Below are 23,698 nucleotides of genomic sequence, written 5' to 3' on the forward strand. Positions count from 1 at the left end.
ATTGTGAATATGCAGTAGATTAGAGGTGATTGGGTCTGTTGAGGCTCTGTACTCAAGGCAAAGATCACCCTTAGTAGCTTGTATGATACTGACGAGAGGAACAAGGCTTTGAGATGGTCAGTGTAGATTTGATGATTTAGGCCCTTGATTTTCTTGATGAAAAACTCTGGTGGTCATTCAAGTTGTGTTAATTTTTTGTACAGGTACATATCAACGGGGTATTATATTCACTTATCAGCGTAATAAGTGCTGAATACAGTGGAATGATTACATCCCTGGACCTGAATGCCATACCCTTGCTAATAGTGGTCAAATGAAATAGGACTTTCTTACAATAGTGGATATATGGTAATTGAAGGATATTTTTTTGTCCATATATAGGTTCTTAACTACAAATCAATTCTGAAAGGTGTGCTGGTGATTTAATAGGTATATCATGCTTGCAAAAGGAAACTGTTATACATTTTTTGGCATTGATTTTTGTCTATGGTTATAACACTTGTTTATTTGGTGAAGGTCTCCTTGGAGGATCTTGATGTCCTCTGGAGAGTCTGATGGCACCAAGTTTACAGACATCTATAAACCCTTTACATTAGCTTTGACCTCTGAAAAGTAGATGGCAAACAAGAGTGGCCCAAGGACTGAACACCCTGGGCTACACCACTAATGATGGGCCTTTTGGAGGAGGTAGAGCTGCATAGTTTAATTTCCTTAATTCTTTTTGTGAGCCAGTTTGCTGTACAGTGAGTTACATAGGGATTAATATTTAGCTGGGTGAGTTCATCAACAATACCCAAGTGTGAGATCGTGTGTAATGTCCTTGGAATGTCTACATATGTGGTGTGTATTAATTTTCCTTCCTGTATTGCTTCAGTAGCCATCTTGAACAAGTCAAGTTATGTAGGCAGAATATGTTATTGACCAAACCAGACTGGTTTGGGTCAAGAGTTTGTATGGTTCAGCAAGTCCTGTCAAGTGACTTGACTGTGTTTAATTGTTTTCCTAAGGGGGAGTCATTTTTAAATAAAGGGGTTTATAAGGTTGTGGAGGCTTGTTCCCAGTAACACACAGGTCTTTAATTTTTCCACTGCTTCTTTTGATACCTCAACAAATCGACTTTGACTTAGCATGGGATTGCTAAAGTGTACTGTACTGTACTGCATCCAGACATCCCAGCACAGAGAAACACATCATGCAAACTTGTAAGGGAGTTTGTAGTAAAATCTGAGTGCTTTTTGGTAAAAATGTTTAAATGAATTCTGGATGAACTTTAAGGCAGCACCTCTTCATACTGTATTGCAGTATCAGTATTTCAGTATAGATCCAGGTACCTGCTGTGGGAAGGGAACCCATCTCCTTTTAATCTTCCAGGCTTCAATGGCAAATATGCTACCTGCTTAGCAGTTTTTGCTTGCAGATCTGGATCATGGCCAAATGGGACCCTAGACGTGGCAAAGGACCCCCCACCCCACAGAGCCATAGCAGTATCCATTTACTTGGCTACTTCTCCCCAGTTTACCATAAGTCATTGTTTAGACCTGTCAGTCTGCATACTAGTTTGTTCTTTACTCGTATAGTGGTCACAGAAATTTGGATTTAATTTAAAGGTGTTTTGCAGCAAAATACTGAAAACCATATCATGAACAAAACAAAACATTTTGAAAAACAGATTTAGTATGACAAACAGTAAACTTCTCATCTTTTGAAACTCCCTTTTTATTGAAAATGCATCTGACAGCCCATTAGATTACACAAGATGTGGTGGGATTCGAACGGTATATACTGAAGCACTTAGCGGCTGTCTGAAGGGTGCAGAAATTCAAAACACAAATGTGTGATGCATTTGTTAACAGCTTGGAATGACCCACTTGGACACACTTGGACACACATCTCTTTTTAGAGGCAGTCCAAGAGCACTACCTGGTGACATGACTTGGTCACTCGCACACTAAACAAACAAAGGCTGAGTGACTCAAGCCCTGCTCTACATAAAGCAGCTCATAGTCTTACTCATCTGCACTAAGTACCAAACTGTTGTAGCCCATTACCGTGCAAAAAGCAAGTTAAGGCTCATGGGTGCTTAATAGGCATGTATTCCGGAGGCCGTTAATGAGTCTAACCCAACTGCCCCAAACTACTGTCTGGTGAAGTGACTTCCTCAAAGTCGCACAGAATGAAGATTGATGGAATCGAAGTCTGTACCACAGCAAGCAGCTCATTAACAGCTAACAGTCATAATCCTCTTCACCAACTGCCAGACAAAATTAAAATGCAATTAGAGTTAATATTTTAACATTAAATTCATAGGCTTAATGTTGTCCAGCGTATTCACAGTCAAATAATAAGCACACTCTCAACAGTCAACAAAACAAGGAAACCAAGAATTGTACTCCAGAACATGGCTCATATGATGTTTTCATTTACTAAAAACAATTTCTTTACACAATATCTACTTTGAGATGCTGGAACTAAGTATTTATGCATACATATAGCTGAGTCCATCTACTACAATGTGTTATAAGACTGAGTACATTCAGATCCTTTCATATAACAAGTCCACCTTGTGGTCAGTATTTTTTGTATTCCCATTATCTTTTTGAGTACCATACTGTGTAATCCATTGCAGTCCCATGCCCTTCCAGTCTCTTAGCTCTGGAATCAAAATCAGGAACAGATTTTTCAAGATTTCTCTTGTATACTTAGAAAGTTGTTTGAATAATAAACTGCATTAGCAGCCATTCCTGAAGGATACAATATCTGAAACTTACATGCCTGTCATTATTTCATGATTGCAATCCACAACAGTTTACCACAAAGCTAAGCATTTTACAAGTAACACACTGAAATACCTTTCAACTTCTTTGCCTAAGAATTCTGGACAGCCAAAAATAATTGGGGGGGGGCGCAAAGGCTCAGAAACAGGACAGTATCTGTTAACCAGTTAAACCCACTGGACAGAAGTGTTCCTTTTCAGGGTTGATGCAGGAGCATTGCATGGGCAATTTGCTCAAAAGTCGTACAATAGAAAAATGGAAATGGAAGGATTCAAACCCTGTACTTTTTATTATATGTAGTAGTTTAACCAGTCAGACCCAACTCAGATCCTTAAGTGCCAGATAGCTGCAATTCATTTAAAAAGCTAACAACTCAGCAGTTGTCGCATGGCCATGCATTTTCTGTACAGTAAGAGCTAATAACTGACATTGTTGATAAACTGTTTATCCTTGGCTACATAAATTACAATTGAGTCCACATAGAGTGAATCCAACCTAGTCATACACAAGCCATTGAAAAGCATACTCAGTGACCTTTCAAATTATTGGCAAATAAAATACCAAAGTATACCCAACAAACAATATATGATGAACCACTGTGACTGCAGGAGTGGAAAAAAGTACAAAGAGGACAACAGGAGCAGTGTCTCATTTATGTAGTAGTAAAGGAATTAGATTGGTATGCTGCAGGTATGTGGTGTAGTTCGGGTTCCTCTTATATAATCGAAGATGCAAACCTTCGAATGCGTCTTGATCGAACTTGAAAGCACGAAACAGCAAAATAGCGAAACAGCATATAAGCGATTTCTTTCCCTGGGAAAGAAATGGCTTGGCCTCCTCCATTACTTCGCCGTTTTCGTCACTGTAGTGCAATCTTGGAAGTGGTATATTTAAGTAGGGGGTCAAAGCCCCCACTTTATGTAATGTTTTGAAGTTCTTTTTATTTTTTATTTATTTATTTTTGTGGAACAGCGATCCCCCCCCCCCACCCGGGAAAAAAATCGCTGTTCTGAGTGTTCGGGATTGTAATCTTTCACTTACATGGGGGTCAATAAATCAGCTTTCACTTTTTTAAGCATTCGCTAATTTAATAATTAGACCCTGTGGTTCTAGGGTTTGTTCATCTACAACAGGTCGTCTCCACTCAATCTCGGCTAGGGTTCAACATAAACCACAAAAAGTTTCACCTGATCCCCTCCTAAGACCTGGTTTTCCTGGGGTGCAGGATCAGAACAGACAAAGTGAAAGCTTTCATTCTAGATCAAAGAATCCTAGAACTTTGTCTATACTTCCAAAATCTTCTGTCACACACTTCCTTGCCAGCTCAAGAAATTTTAAGAGTTTTAGGCCACATGACATCACTCATACCCATGTTACCCCTGGCAAAACTCCACTTGCGGAAAATCCAGTGGGTCCTGAAAAACTTATGGAGCCAATACTCCCAGCCCCTGGACACCCCCCTCCCCTTACTTCAGTGTTTTGAAGAAGGAACTCCATTGCTGGATATCAGCTCTCCACCTCAAACAAGGGACCCACCTTCAGGTCTCCACAGATGCATCAAACCGGGGATGGGGGGCAATGCTACTTTCAACCCAAAAACAACTCTTGGTGTAAGGCACTTAGCCCATCCCAAGACAAAAGGACCATATCAACATCAAAGAAATGAAAGCTTTACACTTTGCCCTATTAATCTTCAAATCAGCCATCCAACCAGGAACCCTGAAAGTAATCACAGACAATGACGGTCATGTGGTACAGAAACAGTAGGGGGGAACAAAGTCCTACCCTCTGTGCAGCCTAGCAATCCAGATATGGAACCTAGCAGTATCTCTCCACATCCATGTGGAAGCTGTTTATATCCCTTCATCAGAGAAAGTCATTGCAGACTTCCTGAGCAGAACTTCAGCTCCAAGTCATGAATGGATGCTTCACAGGGAAGTATTTCTGGACATAATCCACAGATGGGGTATTTCACAAACAGATTTTTTTTGCCTCTGCCCAGAACAGACAGATGCCCAGATTCTGCACAAGGAATCCGCATCCACAAGTGTGGAAAGTGGACGCCTTCTTCACTTGGGAGGGAATGTACCTCTATGCTTTTCCCCCACTTCACCTTAATTCAGAAAGTCCTTCTGAAAATACAGAAGGACAACAGAAAATCCTACTGGTGACGCCCTTTTGGCCAAGACAGCATTGGTTTCCCCTCCTACTAGCCAAGGGCAGTCACCACAGGTTATCCCACCGAATAGACCTTGCCACACAGGACAGGGGATCCCTACTACACACTCAGGTGAACAATGTGAAATTAACCTTATAGGTGATAGGGTTTTGATCCCCTACAGACACCTATACTCAGAGGACGTAGTCAATGTTCTGCAGGAGGCCAGAAAACCTAGTACCAAGAGAAACTATGTATCCAAATGGAATAGATTCTCCCACTGGTGTCAACGAAAAAAACAAGTTCTTCTGACTACCTCTGTACCTATGGTCTTGTCCTACTTGTGTGAGCTACTTCACTCAGGACTAACATACTCATCAAAGTGCATCTATCTGCCATCTCTGCCTGTCTACTTATCTCCCCTCCTCTGGCTTCCAGACTGGAGGTCAAACTTTTCCTCAAAGGGGTTCTTCACATCAGGCCACCCAGGAAACCTGTACCTCCCTATTGGGACCTGAACTTCGTACTGGAAAAACATACATTGCCACCCTTTGAACCAGTCCATTCAGTATCCCTGAAGCTATGCACACTAAAATGGTGCTACTAGTGGCCCTTACATCTGCCAGGAGGGTCTCTGAGATACAAGCTCTCATGGTTACCTCCCCCTACCTTGTTTTCCACAAGGACAGAGTTGCTGTCAGGACCAACCCTTCCTTCATGTCTAAGGTGGTTAATGAACTCTCACTAAACCAGACCATTAACCTACCGGTTTTCTACCCTCAACCACAAAACTCCTCAGAAAGGGACTCTCCATTCCTTGGATGTCCACAGACAACTGAGGTATTACCTAGACAAAACAAAGCCTATCAGAAAGTCAGAAGAACTTTTCATCTCCTTCCACCCGAAAGCTCTAGTGAAGGCAGTCTCCAAGCAAACCATCTCTTCATGTATTTCAAAATCCATTACCTTATGCTACTCGTACCATGTTAAATCCTTGCACGGTCAAGTTAAACCTCACTCCACCAGGGCAGCTGCTTCCTCAGCTGCTTTTTTTCAAAGGAATTGACTACGCTTCCATCCTGGAAGCTGCCACTTGGACTTCTGTCAACACATTTACCAAACATTACAAACTGGACCTAGTCTCTAGAGCTAGGGCAGGGTTTGCGAGGTCCATCTTCCAAGGACTCATTGACCAGGGAACCCAATCCTCCACCCAAAACCATACCTAAAAGCTCTGGTACTCACCCTACTGTTATAAATACCGCAACATGTGAATAGAAGGACATAGAATAGTTGTGCAAGAACTTAGATGTCCTTCTCTTCCATGTTTCAGTATTCAGCCTCCCCTCCACCTACTCCTCTACCTTACCAGAATACATGCTTATTTGTGGGGACATAACCCTTCTGTCCCCCAGCTCTCCACTAAACACAAAATTCCTGCTACTTTGACTCTAGCCTACAACTAATTCTAAAGTTTCCCTTGGGACCCTTCTTACCCACAGGAGTATTACTATGTGCGGCAGTTCATTCTGAGGAGGGTGCATGCAGACCTCACCTTTATACCTTCCGTCGGTTTATGGCTCTGACAAGGGACATCACACGTACCCTCCCGAAGCAAAGACTTTGGTATACTGGCCATAAGGTGGCACTGCAGGCAGCAACTCCCCAGTGTTATGAATACTGCAACATGGAAAAAAAGGACATGTAAGGTTATGGTAAGTTCTTACACAACTATTCTTTATTCCTTTACTCATTTTTGTAAGACTGTATTGATTTACTACCTTCTGACTTCTTTACATAATTAATTTTTTGTTTCTTCAGCCATATCATTTTTTCTTTTGATCCAGCTTATGTCTGAAAAGGGAAATTTGATCAAATCACTCGGTTAGTGAATAAATGCATGTGTAGTCTGTGACAGTGTACTACAGAGCTTTTGGAGAAGTGGGGCAAGCTGTAGCCAGTACATGTTTGTGTAAGCCTCTACTGCTCTGCCTCATCTGTGCTAGACTGCTGTGTGTCAGTTATCCAGTTCCAAGAATGTTAGATAGAGGATATCTTTAATAGTGAACACGAGTCTCTGCTTCATCTGGATGAAACAGTGTTCACTATCCTCTTGTTTGTCTGAAGAATAGTATGCATAAAACAAGAAGATATTCTGCTAAAAGTTCCACACGTGGTATACAGTCCCCTTTCTAATTCCTAGCATTCCATCATTGAGGATATTATGATTTCAGAATCTCTTAGCCTGATAAGAAAATGTAACAACTCGTTTTCAAAGTCAGTGCGTTATAATTGCATTAAAAGAACAGTCCCATTCCCGAGTCTGTACCTCTGATACAGATGTTTAGATACAGAACACTGCAGGTACAGGAAGGACCACATTCACAGATACTAATTTTTAAGAGAGAGGATAAATCAAATAGATCCCCAGCTGATGAACAAGATTTGTACAGAAACACTAGGCAGTTCTTTTTGTAATAGATTTTGCATCTTCTCAAGGAAAAAAAAGACTTTCATTTTAGGTATCTTGTTCCTTGCTAAGAATTACTGATGTCAGACATTAAAGAGTTCTTGCATTTTTGTACTGCAGCTGTTAACTTGAAGTGTTTTAACTCTGAACTTAGTTTAGTAGCAGATAATAAAAGTGCACTGTAGTCCGTGTCTGACTCCAGTGATGCAGGTCAAGCACAAATGTTGGCAAATGAGGTCAAAGGAATTTATAGACTGCAAAGTCTACTTGTATTATGATTCAGGCTTTAGGTTATTAGCAGCTAAAGCAAAAGTCAGAGGTTATGAGTAGATAAAAAGTGAACTGTATCTTTTTGATGTCCGAGGAGACCTGATAGAGGCTGAGGTGTTTTCTGCATCTTAAATGAGCAAGGTACATGGGCTGCAGGTTTACTTTTTAGATAATTCAAGGCTTTGTGACTACTTAAATATCTTCAGTAAGAGTGTTGGTTGCACTAATAAATAATTCACCAGTGTTCTTGGCATCCATCCATCCAAACTTATGAATCCCGTCCGACTTCAGTAGTGTCCCAGTGTACAGCCACTGCCGTACACAGACTTTAATAGGCAAGTAGGGAATGGAAGTAGACTGCCAGACCTTTCTTCCTCCTCACATAGTGGTATATTTAGCTATAACTTCTTAGGAGCTGTTTAGCTGACTTCTAAAAATGTTTGTATGCCAGACTTTTACCATACAATTCACTATTTTATCTCTGGCCTAACATGTTTATGTATTTCTATTAATTTTATCCATAGGTTCATAATGTGACCCTTTCATTTGAATTAATGCAAGATGGAGGGCTTGATAAACCTAAACCAAGACCTGAAGGTATGCATTAACATTAGACCGTATAGAATCAATGATGTGGTTTCATACATTGAAAGCCTGAACTCAGGAACTTTGTTTTTGTGTTTAACAAAATCTGTTTACTCTCTCTTGCCAGAAAATAAAATTGTACATTAATATACAATACCCAGATTCAAAAAGTATATCTGAAACTGTGGAATATTTTTGTTTTAGAATATTGTGGAACATTTTTGTTTTTAGAATTTTGTAAGTTAAGCATCAGTCATACATAATAACATGGTATTACACCTGCACAGCTTTTAAACATTTCCCTTTCTATTCTGTTTTCTGTCAAATGGAAAAAATGAGAACATAACATACATAAGTACTTATTAGCTGCTGATCATTTTAGAGATCACTGTTGCACTCCTTTCTTTAATATGGGTTTTTGCTAAAAGCAAATGTCTGTCCTGGCCAGAATTCCGAAGTGCTAGGCTACTTCCTCACCCAGATCATCAGGTGAAATTTGTCTTTATATTGAGCATAATTCATGATATCTTCAGTTTTTTTTTTTCACTTGAGAGTTCAGTCATTAGTCCGATGATCCATGTTGCCCGAGTTCATTAGTTGATGTTCATCGTGTTACACTGCTGCAGTCATTACACTTGGGTTATCCTGCTGTCAGGCAATTCCCCAGTCAGCCTGAGTTCCAAAGTCTAGGTCCGGCGTCGGTTGCTGTCGCCTCCTCCCTGACGTCAATGCGACAGGGGTATATAAGATGCAGCCGACACCATTTTCTTCAGTCTTTCTTGCTGTGCAGTGCCCGAAGCAAAAGCAGTTCGCAAGTGCCTGTCGGCTGACTCCTGAGATTTTCACTCCGAATCCAGAACCGAAGTCTTCCACAAAGCTAAGTACCCCATTGGGGAAACTTTTTCTTGCCTCAGACCGATGTCAGTAAAAGTTAATAACTGTATTTCTAGTGGGAAGCAAGTACCTCATAAGGATTTCCATTCTTACTGTATCCCATGCCTAGGCCCAGACCACAACGTCACTGGTTGTCGGTTTTGTGCTAGGTTTAACAAGCGCGCTATTAAACGTCGGTTTGATTTTGATCGACATTATTTTGGCCGAAAATTCAATTACTCCATGCCGTCGGAACTACCGACGACCAGAATACATAAAAAGCGCAAAGACAAGGACAGGCATCCGAGGTCCAAAACTGATGACGAAGCCTCTTCTAGGCCAGTTGCCAGTTCTCCGGTTTTCAGCAAGGCGCCTTCGCAGCCCCTGACTACCGCTTCTTTAGAACCACAGGCCACCTCTGACTCCCATGTGGAGATGGCTGGGCCTTCGGATGCTCAAGAATTTCAGCCTACCGAGACTAACCCTTCGGAGGGATCCGGAGTAGCTGAACAACCCGTAGCTTCAGAAGGTGTTTTCAGACCTACTCAGTTAACCATTAAATCTTCTGCTAAGTCTAAATCTCCTTTAAAAATAAAGAAACAAATTCAACATTCACCAGGACAGGCCTCCATGCCTAATAAACAAATGCTCAAAATGGCCGAAGACCTAATCACTCTGATCAGGGGGTCCCATCCCCCTCCTGATAAAAGGCCTAGACAGGATGCAGACTATAACTCCTACGACCAGGTATCCATCTCTTCAGATTCTTCCTCAGACCTAGGATACTCTTTACCCCCTTATGAGGATTCTGATGCTGAGGAATCAATTCCATCAGCCTCTCTGCCTGAGGACTACTCCTTTGGGGAAACCTTACATACCATGAGGGAACATTTCCATTGGGAGGGCCAGGATTACTCAGAATCCAAGAAAAGGCTCAGAGACTTCCTTTTATTACCTCAACACAGACCCCTTGCTATTCCGCCAGTGTTAGATATTGTGGATGATGTGTATACTGAATCCAGCTTAAATCCTGATTCTTTACCTCCAGCCCCAGTTAAGCCTGACAGATACTACAGAGTCCCTGACTCTCACAAATTTCTTTATAAAAGCCCTGTTGCTGACCCTGAAACTATTTCTCAGGGCCCCAAAGGGGTTAAGGCCTCATCAGCAAAGAATCCAGTCCCCTCTGACAGAGATTCCAGACCATTAGACAGATGGGGGAAGAAAGTATATACATCTGCAACTTTAGCAATGAGGGCCTTAAATTGCCAGCTTCACATGCTAAAATATCAGCAATATTTGATGTCTCAGTTGAAAAAAAAAATGCTTCCTAACTCAGATCCTCCTAATTTTAAGGAAATGCAGGATTTATTGCATGTAGCTGAACAACTGGGGAAACATACTTTGCAATGTGGTTTTGATTCTTTAGAGGCCTCCAGTAGAGCAGCAGTTACAGGTTCTGTCATTAGAAGGCATGCTTGGTTAAAAGAACATACGTTACCAGGTCATGTTAAAGCAAAACTATTGGATGCACCTTTGCAGCAGGATGAGTTGTTTGGAGTTAAGGCAGAAGAGGTATTAAAGAAAATGGAGGATAAGGCAAAATCTATGCAAACGGTCAAGGATTTCTTACAGGTTCAGCCTCCTCGATTTAGCAGAAATTGGCCAACAAAGAATTGGTCCTTTCCAATTACAGACAGACCTCAAAGGGGCAGTTACAGACGTCCAAGAGGTAGAGGTCAACCACAAGGTCCTTACAGGCCTCGACAGTGGGGTGCATCAATCCAGAAAGAAGGGGAAGACAGGCCCCAACCATATAAAAAACAGCCCCAATGACTTCCCATTACAGCTGCCAAACAGTTCTCTCTTGGCAGCCCCCTTGGGAGGAAAACTGTCACTTTTCTATCACAATTGGCATATGATCACCAAAGACAAATGGGTTCTCAACATTGTATCTCAAGGTTACAGGTTCCACTTTCACACTCTGTCAAGGTTAAAAGGAATGCCAAATCTGCCACCAAATCAATGGGCAGAGGCTCAAAAACAAATTACAGCACTCATGGACATGAGAGCTATTCAAAAGGTACCACTACAAGAGCAAGGACAAGGATTTTACTCAAGATTCTTTCTAGTTCCCAGAAAGGACAAAGCCTGGAGGCCCATTCTGTATCTTTCTTCTCTAAACACTTACCTGGATGTTCCAGAATTCAAAATGTTGACATTACAGCAGCTTCTTTCCATGCTGGGCAAGAAAGCTTGGCTCGTAACTTTGGACCTCAAGGAGGCATACCTGCATGTCCCTGTCAGACAAAACTGCAGAAGATACCTCAGATTCATAGCTGGTTCAATACACTACCAATTCTCTGCACTGCCCTTTGGCTTTTCTACTGTGCCCAGGGTCTTCACCAAGTGCCTGGCACCAGTAATTGCATTTTGCAGACAGAAAGGAATTAAAATTTATCCGTACCTGGACGACTGCCTGATTCAAGCAGAGAGCAAGGACATTCTTCTAAAGCATCTGGCGTTTGTAAAAAAGTTAAGTTGCCTAGGGTACACAGTAAACAAAAATAAATCAAACCTAGTGCCCTCACAAGAGATAATATTCCTGGGTGCCAGCTTGAATACAATGGCCCAGATGGCTTATCTCACGCCAGACAATATCCAAGAAAAAGAATGGCAAGACACTGCTATGATTCTTTCTTCTTTTAATAAAAACACAAAATCCAGAGGTAAGCGCTTTCGGGTTAACAACCCTTCATCAGACAAAGTAAAAACACACCACTCATCAATTTAAATCCTCAACCAACCTATCAGCTGTCAGTAAAAAAACTCGCCTTCTCTGTAAGGCTGGCTTCAGAGGTACCATATCATTCTTTTTCTTGGATATTGTTTTTCGTGTTTGGTGGGACTTTGGTATTAGCACAGAACATTTTTTGGACTCACGCCAGACAAGCAAGGACAACTGACTCAATATTTTCAATTGATGGCAACAAGGACCCAACACCCTGCAAGAAAAATTCTGCAGGCCTTGGGTTACATGGCATCTTGCATACTACTAATTTCATATGCCAGACTGCATATGAGGAAACTACAGTGGTACCTAAAGAGTGTCTGGTCTCAATACTGTCAAAGTTTGGAAACAGTAATACCACTAATTCCTTGCCTTCAGCAGGAGTTTCGATGGTGGGCTCAAGCTTGTCACCTCAACAAGGGACAGCCTTTTCACTCAACCCACAGCCAGGCAAACACTGACAACAGATGCATCGGATTACGCCTGGGGAGCACACATGGCAGGAAAATGTATCCAGGGCAAGTGGCCCGAAAATCAAAGGCATCTTCACATCAATCAAAAAGAGATGCTAACTGTACAAAAAGCCCTTATAGCTTTCAAGGACCTTCTGCATCCAGGACAACTACTACTAAAGACAGACAACACCACAGTTATGTGGTACATAAACAAGCAAGGGGCACTCACTCTTATCCCCTCTGCAGACAAGCCATGACCTTGTAGAACACAGCTCTAACATATCAGGTTCATCTGCAAGCACAATTCCTGCCAGGAGAGAAAAACACACTGGCAGACTACTTAAGCAGAAACATCATGGATCCCCACAAATGGGAATTGAATCTACAAATATTCAGAATGATAACACAACAATGATGGAGCCCGGACATAGATCTGTTTGCATCCCCAATGAACTGCCAGCTACAGAAATTCTGCACAAGGACTTACCACCCACAAGCATGGAAAGTGGATGCCCTCTCATTCAGCTGGAAAAACCTACAATTATATGCTTTCCCACCACTACCTCTCCTTCCAAAGGTACTCATAAAAGCCAGGCAAGAAGAGCCAAGGGTGATCCTGATTGCCCCAGACTGGCCACGCCAGCACTGGTACCCAATCTTAAAAAACTTAGCACAAGGACCACCCTGGATTTTGCCTCAAATCCCACATCTTCTGACTCAGCACAACAATCAGATACTTCACAGCCAGCTAAAGACTTTAAACCTGGCTGCATGGAAAATCCCTTAGTCAAGCAAGCAATGCCTCTCTCCAAAGCTGTTATGGATGTCATTCTGGAGGCCAGAAGGCCTAGCACCAGAAAAGCCTACTCGGATAAATGGAAGAGATTCTGTGCCTGGAACCAGGCTCACAGCCTTGACCCTCTTGTCCCAAATATTCCTTAGATACTAAAATATTTAACTGAGATGCTGGACAAAGGCCTCTCCTTTTCATCCATCAAGATCCACGCCTCTGCCATCTCTGCTCATTACAACACTGATCCACCAATCTTCTCTAATCCCCTGCTAAAACAGTACCTCAGAGGGGCTAAAAACATAAGACCGCCCCGTAGAGCACCTACTCCAACTTGGGACCTCAATTTCGTGTTGGAAAAATTAACTTCACCTCCCTTTGAGCCAGCTAACACAGCAGATTTAAAATACGTCTCTTGGAAAACTGCTCTGCTCCTGGCAATAACATCAGCAAGAAGAGTTTCAGAATTACAGGCACTAATGGCAGTGGAACCTTTCATAATTTTCCACCAAGACAGGGTGTCTTTAAGAACAAACCCTACTTTTATGCCAAAGGTGATATCAAGTGTGGCTCTAAACCAAGCTATTCACTTGCCAACTTTTTATCCAAATCCACAGAATAAAGGGGAGAGACTTCTGCATTCTTTGGACGTACACAGGCAGTTACACTTCTACTTGCTCAGTTTTTCTGAAAGCTTTGGTTTTGTCCAATGATTGGCAGCATATGCTGCAGGAGCACAGGGAAATGCCATTTCAAAACAGACTATTTCAAAATGGATAGGACACTCTATACGTTTCTGCTATATACACCATGGGAAACCTGTACCTAACAGCATTAGGTCTCATTCCACCAGGGCAACAGCCACTTCGACTGCCTACCTCAGAGGGGTACTTACCAAGGACATTTTGGAAGCAGCAACTTGGAGTTCTGTACATACCTTCACCAAGCATTACCATCTGCCTCTATACTCTAAATCCAGAGCTGGCTTTGCCACTGCTGTACTGCAGGGCCTTATAGCCACCCCTAATGCCTTATAGAACCATCCACCCTACCTCAGCTTTAGGATTCTATCCAAGTGTAATGACTGCAGCAGTGTAACACAATGAACATAGTACAGTTTTGTACCTACCATAAATGTAGATGTTCGAGTGTATACACTGCTGCAGTCCAGGTTACCCTCCCTCCTTCCCCTCTTACTTGCTGGTACTTACCTATGTCTTCTACCCTTTACTACCTATGGGGAGTATTTGCTGGTAACTGTAAGTTGTTGATTGCTTTTCTTATGTATGTTTTATTAGCAATTTGAATTGCCTACCTTTTTGGGGGCACCTGACATCTGGGGCAAGAAAAACTGAAGAAAATGGCGTCTGCTGCATCTTATATACCCCTGTCGCACTGACGTCAGGGAGGAGGCAACAGCAACCGACACTGGACCTAGACTTTGGAACTCAGGCCGACTGGGTAACCGCCTGACGGCAGGATAACCCAAATGGTAATGACTGCAGCAGTGTATACAGTCGAACATCTACATTTATGGTAGGTACAAAACTGTACTTTTTCCAGCCTAGAATTCCTTCAAAAGTTCTTATCACTCTTAAATTTTGTGCTCCAGTTAATTGGAATTTTTTTTTTGTTTGTTTTTTTAGGTGGTATTTCATACCTAGAAAAAGTCACCGACAGATGTACCTAGATGAGATATAATCCTCTTAAGCATTGCCATCATCATTGTCTTTTTGTACTTAATTGTGGACATTGTAAAACTTCTAACAAGCAGATTTTATTTAGTAGGGCTAGGTGTATAAACCTGTTTTTGGACAGCAGGTGCCTAGTCATCTTAGAAGGGATGCCCTCCTCCACAGGAATGAACAAAATGTCTATTTTGGTATCCTTCAGTCTTGCTCATATAGTCCATAAGATTAAAAAGTTAGAAAAACACAAGATGTGTACTGACATGAAGAATATGGGAAATGGTGTGTTGAATGGCCTTGCCAGTCACAGAGAGACCTGCAAATGCAGGGCCCTATGAGACTTGGGTTCATCCATCAGCAACCCAGCCCATTGTTTAAGTTTTAGCCTCATTTGAAGCCCTCCCTTTAGAAGCCTGCATTGGTATGTCAGTATCAGGTTCCAGTCAGGTCTTCAAGGAACTGACTGTTGTGCCACTGCCAGACCCCAATTTTCAGGCACCTTCAACTGGCGCTCCAAGTCCTCTTGTGACTCTCTCCACTTCCTTAGCTTTATATCTTTTGTGCTAATGACTTGAATCTGGTTTTCACATAATTTTCATAGATTATTTCCTAGGATCCACATTGGCCTTTCTTAATCAGCTTCTCTTCTTTTCCACCCTAGCTGTAGGTTTTGGGATGTTGGACCCAGTATCTGCCTCACCTGTATCTACAGTTCAGAAACCTAAGATTCCTGTTGGCATTGCCTTCAGCTCCAAATGATTTGTGGAGGAATAACCTTGTAGCATTCAAGAGATCCACCTGTACCCGACCATACATTCTTCCTCCCATGTGCTTGAGGGAACTTTCTTAGAAAAGGAGGGGACCCCACATTAGACCACTCTTCATTCTGGGACCTGAAGTAGAAGGATGTGAAGTACTCTGATCCAAATGACTCCATGGGGTTTGACACCAGTACTAATGATTATGTTCTTCCTAGATTGTTCCTGATCATATCTCATTTTGAAAAAACATAAATCTCATAAAAGATAATTTCAAATGAGTGGGTAAAACCACTTGCTGTCTTTCATTTGAAATTTCAAATGGCATTTGAAATGTTGGGTTTTGAGGAGCTCAAGTCCTCTGTCATTTCTGTGTTAAGCAAGGGATTTGAAGGTGTTTTTGAGGTGGCATCTTGGATTTTCAACTATTGAATCAAGTAATGTGATGGAGTAAGAGTAACCCAAATCTTTATACAGCAGTCCAGTTACAGATCAAGCAGTGCTCACTTTGGATGTTGTGAAGGGCTCTGAAATGGTTCTGGCCCTGAGCTCTCTTCCTGAAGACTGGGTAAGTAGGACAGGTTTGGCAAGAAATTGTATACCTTTGCCACATCAGCCATAAACTACTAAACTCATAGTCCTAGTATCTGGACAATATTCTTAAGAAGGTACAGCTCAAGAGACACAAGAGGAGTCCTTAACCGATAAGGTAGTGAGGCTTTCCTTAATAGACAGCACGGTGGAGAAGACACCATAACGTGTCTTTAATGTGCTTGGCTGTCTGTGCTAGTGCGGTGCCCTTGAACTTTATACTGATGAGTCATGCCTGAATGTGAATCCAGCTCTCACATGTGGAAGTGAAACATATGCTCCTTAATGACATCCCTGTGTAAAGATTTCCTTTCTGGACATCCGTTTCAAGAAGTATTCCATGGCTGCATCCCAACAAAACCAAAGAATAAAGGGAAAACATTGTTTCCTTCATGCTGAGGAAAGATCCTTTGCAAATGGCTGGCTAATTCCATCTCTGTACTACTTTTGAACCACCATAGCAAAAGCTTTGGATAGCATGGTCAGAGCAGTGTCTGCCATGGCAGTTCCTACTTCATCTGCCTTTTTCAAGACTGTTTCAGCATAAACCATCTGTGAGTCTGCCACCTGGTCTTCCAACTACACTTTCTTTAAGAGCAGTTAAGCAGAACTTATTGTCTAGAAGTAGAGGAGGCTTTGCAGTAGCTGGTCTGGAGGTTAGGAGCCATGCATATTGCTTAGCATGTGCCTTATTATGGAATTAGACTGCAGCAGTGGTCTGCATCATCAACACAGAACACTTGTGTGAAGTTACCATAACAGTAAATGTTGAAGTACAGGGATCATAACTGGAGGAGAGTCTCTCCGCCACCCTTCTCTTGCTTGCGATTCTCTACTCTGATTCCTGTCTCAAGCTGAGGAGTAGTAGTTTAGGCTTTTCTGCATCTGCTGAACAGTAGACAGCTAAAGTGTGATTGGGAGAATAAGCCACTCTTTTGTATATATGAGCATAACAGTCCCTTCGGGTGGGGGTATGTAGGCATACTGCCCTTTTATGGGATACTTTTGGGTATGCTGTAATTGTATTTTCAAATGAGAAGAAAAAAAATAATAAAATGACAACTGCTCTTTGATACCACTCTCTCAAAGAAACATCACGACTCAATACCTTGGAGTAAAACAGTTGTAGGGCCAAAATCAAACATTTAGTAACCCCACTCATTAAAATGCAAGAATTACATCACAATAAAACAATCAATAATTAAACTGCTCTTAATGTATTCATTATTTAAACTCCCTGGTGTTAATGTGTGTAATTTTAAATTAAACCTAGATTCTTTAAGTAAACTTTATCCAACTTAAATCACATTTATAATAGTACAATAATGTTGTTTAAATAGTGTAGTTTGTATTACAAGTATGTCTCCCCCATGACTATGCTTGGAGTAAGCACCTCATTGTTTTTTTCAAGCTTTTTTTAAAGTTGTTTCAGGTTTCAACTTTGTTATGTAAGAAGTTAACTTGTGAGTGTGTCTGCCATTTCATACTGAGCTAATTGGAGGAAGGGCACTGAGCAAACTCGGATCTGTAATATATAACATTAAGTATCCTGTTTTTTGCTTATTTTTACAAGCTATTTATAGCACTTTTATTGTCTGCTGCATACTTTTCTAGCTAGTTTCACTGTGTGTGAGGTATTAGCTGGAAATTGTCTACATTTAAGCATCTGTTTGGGTTTTTGTTCTAATTTCTTGCCAAGGAGTGTACAATATTGTTTCCCACACCCCCCCCCCCCCTTGGTATCGTGTTATACTTGGTGGGTTTGCAGTTGCCTGCCCCTACTGTAAATCTGATTTGGGACACTCCTCCCAGTCTAGTGTCATTACCTCATTCTACCTAATCCAGTTAGAACATTTGAGAAGGCCAACCACGTACTTTCTGCTCCTCCTTTCCCCTTTACAAAAAAAAATAAAATTTCTAAGCTTGTTTCCTGCCTTTCCAGTAAGTAGTCTAGTCCAGATACAGATTTGATGTATCCAAGACGGTTTGTAAGCTTCTGAGCCCCAAGCCTTTCTCTGTTGGAGGGAAGCATTCTAGCTTAATTTTGTTTCTTAGAACTAGTCAGTTTTCTAGTTTCAGCACTCAAATCTGTTTCTTTGAGCTCAGCACTTGTTCAGAACTCATTGAATGCACTAAATAAGCTACACATTACTACAGCACTCAACTTTCCTCAATTCTCTAGAGGAAAACAGTTTTTAGTACTTAATAAATAAGCACATATCCAGGCAGATCTGTGGGTCAGCTCCAGGTGTTTTCTCCTGTCTACCTAATGAATTTGGGCATCTTGGGGCAGGGCAGCAACTGCCTCATGTACACAGACAACCCTCTCCTCCTACAACCCAACACTACAACCTGTGAGAGATGCACTTATATAGCCAAACTGGGGGAAGCTCTCTTCACCGAAGACTGGACTAGACAGTCAAGAGGAGAAGATAAACACTTGCACCACACCACACTCATCACATAGTCCCTCAAAACCTACACCACCAAAACACACACATAGAAACACAAAACACACACCTACATTCGTGGAGGCTCTCAATAGAAATCTACCCAAGCAACAAGGACCTCTAAAACAGAAATGCAAGCAACCTCCACCCCCCCAACAAAACCCAAATGACACACAGCCCACAAACTCAGTGTGCCACTCAACCACAGCCCGTAAGCCATAACAACATACCCAACACTCTAGTCATAGGTAACTCTATAGTCAGGCACACTGATGATCCATTCTCCAGGCTAAACAAGGAGAAGTTACTGTCAGCTGCCTGTTGGGTGCCAGGATCCGCCACATAATGCACGCACTGGAGTCAATCCACAACAAGTACAAATTTGACTCTTGTCATTGTCCATGTTGGTGTGAATGACGTACCTTCCTGAACTACACGAAAAGAGACATGGAGGAGCTCTCTGATCTTGTAGCCCAGGCAGGTATGACCCTAGCCCTGAGTAGCATCCTGCCATCACCCAGAATTATACCACAGTATAAGGACAAAATGATTGACTTCAACAATTGGCTAAGCTTCTGGTGTTATTCTAAGGGGTTCCAGTATCTGTCTGCCTGGGATGATATGATCGACAAACCACGATGCTTTGCCAGAGATGGCCTGCACCTGTCACCCTTGTGATTCCGGATACTGGCTAAGGCTGATGTCCTTCAAGGATGCATCTGCAGTCTTTACAAATGGGTTGTCCTGTCGTCAGGCAGCCCTTCGGTCGGCCGGATTCCAAAGTCTGGGTCTGGCTTCGGCTGGTGTCGCACTTCACCCGACGTCATTGCGGCAGTCATTCGGGTATAAAGGCATCAGCCGACGCCATTTTCCTCAGTCTTTCTTGCCGCGTGGCGCCCAAAGCAGAAGCTGTTCGCAAGTGCCGGTCGGTCAGATCCAGAGATTACTACTACCGAATACTACTTCGAAGACTTCTATAAAGCTAAGTACCCCGTTGGGGACTCTTTCTTGCCTCAGCCGATGTCAGAGAAAGTTAATAACTGTTTATCTTGTGGGAAACAGATACCTCATAAAGATTTCCACTCCTATTGCATACATTGTTTAGGCCCAGACCACGACGTAGCAGCTTGTCTAGCCTGTGCTTCTTTTAACCGACGGACGCTTAGACGTCGCTCGGACTTTGCTGAACAGATTTTCGGCTCCGATTTTGCCTACATTATGCCGTCGGATCCTCCGACTACGCAAATGACCAAAAAACGCAAAGAAAAGGACCGACACTCGCGGTCCGCGGTTTCGGCCGAAACCGCGGTTAAGCAAACCACGAGTGTCTCGGTTTCGGCCGAAACCGAGCAAGCGGTTCTTTCTTCTGCCGATAACTTGCCTTCTTCCGAGGCCTCTTCTAACCTGGTAGAAACGGCTTCTGAAATCCAACCTTCTGTTGCGATTTCACAGGATTTATCTGACACCATTCCCCTAGATATTTCTACCCCTGCACGTGGAGCTGCTAGGCCTCCTCCAGCTATGTCTATTAAGGCCTTTGCCAGGGCTAAAGCAGCCAAAGCATCAAAACCTGTGCCTGCCAAGCCCCCCTCTCACAGGCCCAGCACCAGCTCCCATATGCTTTCTTTGGCAGAGGATCTCATCTCTTTAATTCGTGGAGCACAGCCTCATCCAGACAGGGCCTCTCTCCCTCCTCCAGAAAAGAGGCCTAGAGCAGAGGCCCCTGAGCCAGTATCCACAGATGATTCCTCTGATGACTCAGAACATACAGACCCTCCTGAGGCTTCTTATTCTCCTTACGAAGACTCTGATGCTGAGGAGTCCATCCCTTCAGCCTCTCCTCCTGAGGAATTTTCCTTTGGGGAAACCTTGCATGCTATGAGGGAACAATTTCAGTGGCAGGGCCAAGATTTCTCAGACTCTAGAAAAGGCTTAGGACCTTTCTACATTTGCCACAGCATAGGCCTTTAGCTATACCTCCAGTTCTATCTGTTGTTGATGATGCATTTAATGATGCTTGCACTGCTCCTGATACTTTACCTCCGGCTCCTGCTAAGCCCGATAGGTACTACAGGGTCCCGGACACTCATCACCACTTATATAAGGCTCCTTTTGCAGATCCAGAGACTATCTCCCAGGGCCCTAAAGCTGTAGCAGCTACTTCTTCTAAAAACCCCCTCCCCTCTGAAAGGGAATCCAGGTCCTTAGAGATGGGGTAAAAAAGTGTACACCTCTGCTACTTTGTCAGCTAGAGCTTTGAACTGCCAATTTCATATGATTCAATATCAGGAGTTTATGCTTGACCAGTTAACTAAAAAGCTGTCCTCTGAAGAATCTTTAGATAAAAAGTATGTTCAAGAAATGTTACATAACATACAGCAGGTTAGTAACCATTCTTTAAAATGTGGCTATGATGCACTGGAGGCTTCCTTTAGATCAGCCATGACTGGCACAGTTATCAGGAGGCATGCATGGTTGAAAGAACAGGCATTAGCAGACCATGTCAAATCTAAGCTTTTGGATGCACCTATGGACAAGGTCAATTTATTTGGTGCCCCCGCACAGCAGGTACTAAAAAAGATGGAAGAGAAAGCAAAATCTGTGCAAACAGTGAAAGATTTCTTACAAGTTCAACCTCCAAGGTTTAGCAGGAACTGGCCCTCCAAGAATTGGTCCTTTCCGGACTCCTCTAAGGCCCAAAGAGGCAGGAATAGGCGCTCTAGAGGCAGAAACCAATCCAGGGGTGCCTACAGGGGTCGCCAGTGGCAGGGTAACAACCAACGAGGCACGGATACAGCCACCACCACTACAACAACTCAATCACAGTGACTTGGCAATGGCACCGCCTACCAGGGAACAACTAGAAGCACCCTTAGGCGGAAAGCTAACATTATTTTCAAGAAACTGGCACTGCATTACAAGAGAAAAATGGATTTTGCAAACTATAGACAAAGGTTACAGGTTCCATTTCCATACACTACCAGGAAAGAGAGGAATGCCAAACCTACCACCTTCTCAAAGGGCAGAAGCTCTAAAACAAATATCTCAATTATTAAGAATGAGAGCTGTGGAAAAGGTACCATCTATGGAGCAAGGAAAGGGATTTTACTCCAGGCTCTTCCTGGTACCAAGAAAAGAAAACAAATGGAGGCCTATTCTAGATCTGTCCGCTTTAAAACACATTCCTCATTGTTCCAAAATTCAAAATGCTGACCCTACAGCAGCTTCTTCCCATGCTGGGCAAGGAGTCTTGGCTGGTAACTCTAGATCTCAAGGAGGCATACCTGCACGTCCCCATAAGACCAATTTGCAGAAGATACCTCAGATTTCTTGCAGGATCAGAGCATTATCAATTCTCAGCATTGCCCTTTGGCTTATCTACTGCGCCCAGAGTGTTCACGAAATGCCTGGCATCAGTAATCGCTCATTGCAGACTTCAGGGAATTCAAATCTATCCCTACCTGGACGACTGCCTGATACAAGCGGACAACAAAAACAAACTAACAGAAGACTTACAAAGAGTCATCTACCTGCTGCAAGCCCTGGGATATACAGTCAATACAAAAAAAGTCAAGGCTGATTCCATCCCAAAGAATAACCTTTCTGGGTGCAGAACTGGACACATCAAAACAAATGGCATTTCTAACTGCAGAAAAGAAAGAGCAACTTCCTCTCTACTTCTTGGCATTAACAAAGCAGAGCCATCTAACTGCAAGAAAAGTGCTACAAGCTCTAGGCTTCATGGCATCCTGCATAATACTGGTCCCTCATGCCAGGCTACATATGAGAAAGCTACAGTGGTACCTAAAGAATTTGTGGTCTCAGCACAAGCACAGCCTAGAAACCAAAATTCCATTGATCCCATGCCTGAAGCAAGAGTTCTTATGGTGGGCTCAGGCCTGTCAATCAAACACAGGATTGCCCTTCTGCAAAAGTCAACCAAGACAAACCATCACGACAGATGCCTCAGACCTCGGTTGGGGGGCACACATGATGGGCAAGTGCATTCAAGGCCTATGGACTCAAGACCAGCTGCATCTGCACATAAATCTCAAAGAAATGATGGCAGTAAAATTGGCAATCCAGGCATTCAGACCTTTTCTCCAAGAAGGCCAGTTGATGATAAGGACAGACAACACCACAGTTATGTGGTACATCAACAAACAGGGAGGCACACACTCACCCTCTATGCCGGCTGGCACTGGACCTATGGCATGTGGCTCTGAGCTACAACATTCAGTTACAGGCAATTTATGTACCAGGGAAGGAAAACATTCTAGCAGACATATTAAGCAGAACTACAACAGATGCCCACGAATGGATGCTGCATCTGGACATCTTCAAAACCATCACAAGAGAATGGGGATTACCACAAATAGACTTGTTTGCATCCCCATTCAATCACCAGTTGAAGAAATTCTGCACAAGGACTTACCACCCGCTTGCTTGGAAGGTGGACTCCCTATCCTTCAGTTGGAAAAGCCTGACAGCATACGCATTCCCACCACTTCCTTTGATGCACAAGGTGCTTCTCAAGATCAAAGAGGAACGTCCAAGGATCATTCTGATAGCCCCAGACTGGCCAAGACAACATTGGTATCCACTGCTGAGGAGCATGTCCCGGGAACAAATATGGACACTGCCCCTGATCCCATTACTGCTGACACAGAACAACTACAACATCCTGCATCCAAACCTAAAAACTCTGCAGCTAACTGCCTGGAACATTACATAGCAGCAATTAACCCAAATTTATCCCAAAGAGTTAAAGACATAATCCTGGAGGCTCGTAGACCTTCAACAAGAAAGAATTATGCAGCAAAATGGAAAAGATATCTCATCTGGAGTACTGCAAAGGGGCAAGATGTGACACTGGTGAACATAGCCAACATCCTGGAGTACTTGGCGGAGCTCTTCCATACAGGCCTGTCCTATTCCTCCATCAAGATACATGCATCAGCTATTTCAGCAGAATACAGCTCGGATCCTCCTGTCTTCTCGCATCCTCTGCTCAGACAGTTTCTGAGAGGAATTAAAAATGTAAA

The 23,698-nt window shown here is 42.8% G+C and overlaps 1 protein-coding gene across 1 annotated transcript in view; it reads left to right on the forward strand.

Annotated features, from left to right (window-relative positions):
- The window catches only part of PARVA (parvin alpha), a 742,770-nt gene that overhangs the window by 670,847 nt on the left and 48,225 nt on the right, over window positions 1-23,698 (forward strand). The window contains exon 16 of the mRNA XM_044059394.1: window positions 8,197-8,269. Within this exon, the coding sequence (XP_043915329.1) occupies window positions 8,197-8,269 (73 nt within the window). The remainder of the gene's footprint in view (window positions 1-8,196; window positions 8,270-23,698) is intronic.

The sequence above is a fragment of the Protopterus annectens genome, chromosome 17.part0 (genome assembly GCF_019279795.1).
Source record: "Protopterus annectens isolate FY-2018-M chromosome 17.part0, PAN1.0, whole genome shotgun sequence".
Lineage (NCBI taxonomy): Eukaryota > Metazoa > Chordata > Ceratodontiformes > Protopteridae > Protopterus > Protopterus annectens.